Here is a 3,870-nt window from a genome sequence, read left to right as displayed (position 1 = left end):
TTTTGCTCTGTGGATTTCAAATCACTGAAACATGTGGCATGCCCCAAAGTTAAATCTTAGGCCCTATTTTATTTTTCCTTATACACACATTTGTATCTTCCACTTACATTAGGAGGATGTGTAGAAGCTAAGCTAATAGTTGGCCCTTTTTTAAGACATATGTCTCTTAAAATTTCTTAGAATTGTATTTACACCACTCAGTTATTGTTATTTTGTCTCAAATTCATTTAAAGACTATTGTGCATTTTCTGGTGCTGCTTTTGGGCCATGAAAGAATAATAATGGTTTTAAAGAATCAGTATTCACTATCACTATCATGACATATATTTTTGTGTACATTTCATTTATGTGTACATTTCAAGTTCTTGATGTTGCTGGATGTAAATGTTTTAGTCCTTGATCAGAATTATTTTTCACAGTTTTACTAATCTTGAAGTTATTCTGCCATAGAATACACAGTGGCACGAGCCCAGTGAAGATCAATTAGACATCTTTATTCTAATGAGAAAGATAAATACGAACACTTAACAAAACAGGCTACAAAATAGGTGCCAAGAAAGAAGCAAAACACATTCAAATATTACACATTTATAGGATTGTTAGTACTGTGTGTATAGACACCATTCACACTGTAAGACATTCATCTTCTTCTGGATGTGGTAGGACTTTAAATATTTAAAATGGTTTATTGCATCTTCCCTCTCTACTAGTTTTCTCTAATGAGCCTTTAAAGTTACACTCTGTGATTTTACAGCCATTTTGTTCTCTTGATGCAATGCCTGGTACACAAGCAGTCTTGAAGACAAAAAGAAATCAACTTTCACTCTGCACAATATTGTGGCTTTACTATTTTTTTGTAATTATTAATACGCATTTTGCACACAGGTCACACAGTTTCAGACATATTTCGCTATTCGCTGTAGTTTTTCACATTTTCAACATTTTCAGCTTTCTTTGATAAAATCAAGTGACAGAGGCCCTACTTTGCACTTTTAAAATCACAGAATGTACCTCTAAATGAAATCTTTCCAAGTCCGCTAAGGAGCAGTTGCTTTGAACAGAACATGAGTGCTTTTCTGTGTATCTGGGGTAGTAGATTATTGTTGGGCTAGTGTCCTGTTGCTGCCATTGCTGAAAGACTACCTGTTCATGTCTTTGGGCCATACATACTGAAAAATAAATGAACCAGATGGAGTCGTTTGGTTCCCTAAAGATCCTTCCAGTTTGATAATTCTTTAAAGAACCACTTTTATTTTATTTTTTTTAAGAACCATCATATAATGTAAAGGTTCTCCCTAGAACCACATAATCCATGCCAAGACTCATCTAGGAACCTTTACATTAAGAGTGTATTCTAATGACAAACTTGATATAGAATGAATCCGAGTTCTAACACAAACTAGAGGGATCTTCTCAAGGAACTGTCTGTTGCTCCAGATTGCAGAAACAGATGAAACAGTGAGCTCTCTTCCTCATTCTTTCTTCTACCTCACAGCCAGCCCATATTTTCCACATCCCATCCTCGTACCCTTGCTACTCTTTATTCTCTCCCTCTGTTGAGGTGCCACCCTTGGTGTCAGGCTTGACCTTGGGAGGCGGGCTGTCGAGGAAGAAGTCGTTGCAGGCCACAGTCAGCGCCCCCATGAGGATAATAAACTCAGTGAAGTCAACTTCACCGTCATTGTTGGCATCCAGGTCGTTCATCACTCGCTCCACTGCGTCCTTATCTTGTGCATTCTTTGAATAACCAGAGATAAGAGTTAATGGTTGTGGATGTGCATGGGGGCATCAGTTTTTAATGTTCTAAATGTAAAGTTGTTGGGTGTGTATGCAGGATTTATCCAAATGAAAATGAAAGGAGCTTGTTTGTGCATGCATCATACAGATGACAGCATGGGTCAGTGTGAATGGCTGACATTTTTATGTGTCTTCTATGTGTGTGTGTGTGTGTGTGTGTCTACGAAAGCATTCAAAGTATGTATCCTAAATGCAATGAGCATTATAGCATGTTCTAACATGCTGCAGAGCACAATAGGAGCTTGTTTCACAGTGCTTGAGTAAAAACCTCCATCCTATTTAAGTAGCCCTGTCACATGCGCTCACTATTTAACATGCGCTCACCATATTTTGGCATTGTTGTTGTCACTTAAAAATAAAGGTGTCAAAAAGGGTTCTTTGAGCGATGCCATGGAAGACCCACCACCTTTTGCGTTCATTAAGAACCATGTTTGTAAGAAACATGCGTAAGTGGGAAGAGTGAATATACATCAGATATAGAGGTTATATGATATAAAAATTACTCATATTTAGTAAAAATTCATATTTGGTAAAAACTCACTACATTAACAAACATTATACACCCTTTATCTACATCTACGATTCTTTAGTAAAAAAAAAAAAGGGGTTCCATGTAATTTCTACTGTATACATTCATATAGTATGCCAATAGAATTCAGAAACTAAAAAATAATACTTATGAAGGCAACGAAAGACAACTTGTTTTATACACAATAACTTCAATAATGAGTATTTAAATATTATGAGCAAGGCACTAAATGGAATTAGTATATAACATGTAGACTGTAATCCTCTGTTTACAGTCATTTTTGTGATATATGAGACATTCTGGATAGTAACGTTACTGTAATTTCAATTATATTCAGGTCTCCCAGACAGTTCTTCTGACCAGTTCCATGTGCTTTTATGCTGGAAGCATGATACATGCATTGTGTTCTCACCCCTAGGTAGTTCCCCAGCTCCTCTGTCAGTAGTTCTCTCAGCTCGCCTCGGCTAAGTGTGTACTTGTCCCCTTCCTTCCCCGAGTACTTGTGGAAGGTCTTGATGAGCATCTGCATGGCGCTCTCCAGGTTAGAGCTTGGTTCTTTGGACATGCTGCCGAGGCATTCAAAGGTCAAAGGTTAGATACACGGCCATGGTGCCCCCTTCTCTAGGCCCAGCCGTATGTGTGGTCACATGACTGGCATGGGCGGAGCTTAAGCTCAAGTGAAATGGCACACACATATAGGATGGGAGGTGGGGTGTAAACAGACTGGTACAAATATTAAAGTGTAAGGGACTAATCTTAGAGTGCCTAAAATGAACTAAGCATTAAATTCCCTCCATCAATCTCCATAGTTTTACGAGGTTTCACATTTGAAACTGAGAGAGTTTGGGGATCTGGGTGGGAAGGAAAAGGGGCTGTTAAAAAGCAACATTCTTACACATCACATTTTGAGCGAGGCATCTCGGTTCTTCTGTCTCCAGGCTCGGCGAGCTACTGTGACTATATAGACACAAACACAGTCATTGACCAAATTCAAAGAAAGAAGCAAAAGTCCATGTAGCATGGAACGAAGATAGGAAATGTTTTAAAAAGCTGTATGGAGCACAAGCTGAGTGAGATTCAATTGCATTAGAGTTTTCTGCTTTAACGCTATAAACTCTGTAACTCTAAAACGGGTAATTATTCAATTATGTGAATTATAAACTTGACATATTATTTAGCTGTACAATACTAACTAATATGTCCTGAGACAATTCATAATCCAGAGGAAGATGGGTTCCCGTTTATGAATCTTGGTTTCTTGAGCTCTCAGGGAGGTTTTATTTGCCACTTCTTTGCTTGCTCAATAGGGTCTTGGTTTTGGATTTACAGATTTACATTTAAGTGTGGGCCTACATACTGTCCATTAGCGTCAAAGGGTTTATTAGTTTCCCAAGGGTCTTATTCGTTTCTCCTGTATGCTAACATCTCAGTTGTAGAGATTACATCTCAGATGTATGAGATTATTCGTATTTGATGTACTTGATGTACTGTGTCAGCTTGTGTACCAGAGGTCACACAGTACTAAAGGTTTCCTATGAAACCAT

The 3,870-nt window shown here is 38.0% G+C and overlaps 1 protein-coding gene across 1 annotated transcript; it reads right to left on the bottom strand.

The window, feature by feature from the left end:
* Nucleotides 1–844: 844 nt before the first annotated feature.
* On the bottom strand, nt 845–3,306 carry s100s (S100 calcium binding protein S). The gene is made up of 3 exons (XM_072674657.1): nt 3,222–3,306; nt 2,739–2,892; nt 845–1,737 (listed from the first exon to the last, which is right to left on the bottom strand). The coding sequence occupies exons 1-3, from the start codon at nt 3,242–3,244 to the stop codon at nt 1,534–1,536; spliced, it is 381 nt and encodes a 126-aa protein (XP_072530758.1). The 5' UTR covers nt 3,245–3,306; the 3' UTR covers nt 845–1,533.
* Nucleotides 3,307–3,870: the final 564 nt, after the last annotated feature.

Source organism: Salminus brasiliensis, chromosome 3 (genome assembly GCF_030463535.1).
Source record: "Salminus brasiliensis chromosome 3, fSalBra1.hap2, whole genome shotgun sequence".
NCBI lineage: Eukaryota > Metazoa > Chordata > Actinopteri > Characiformes > Bryconidae > Salminus > Salminus brasiliensis.
The sequence above is the reverse complement of the archived record's forward strand: the minus strand, read 5'-3'. Positions and strand labels throughout refer to the sequence as shown.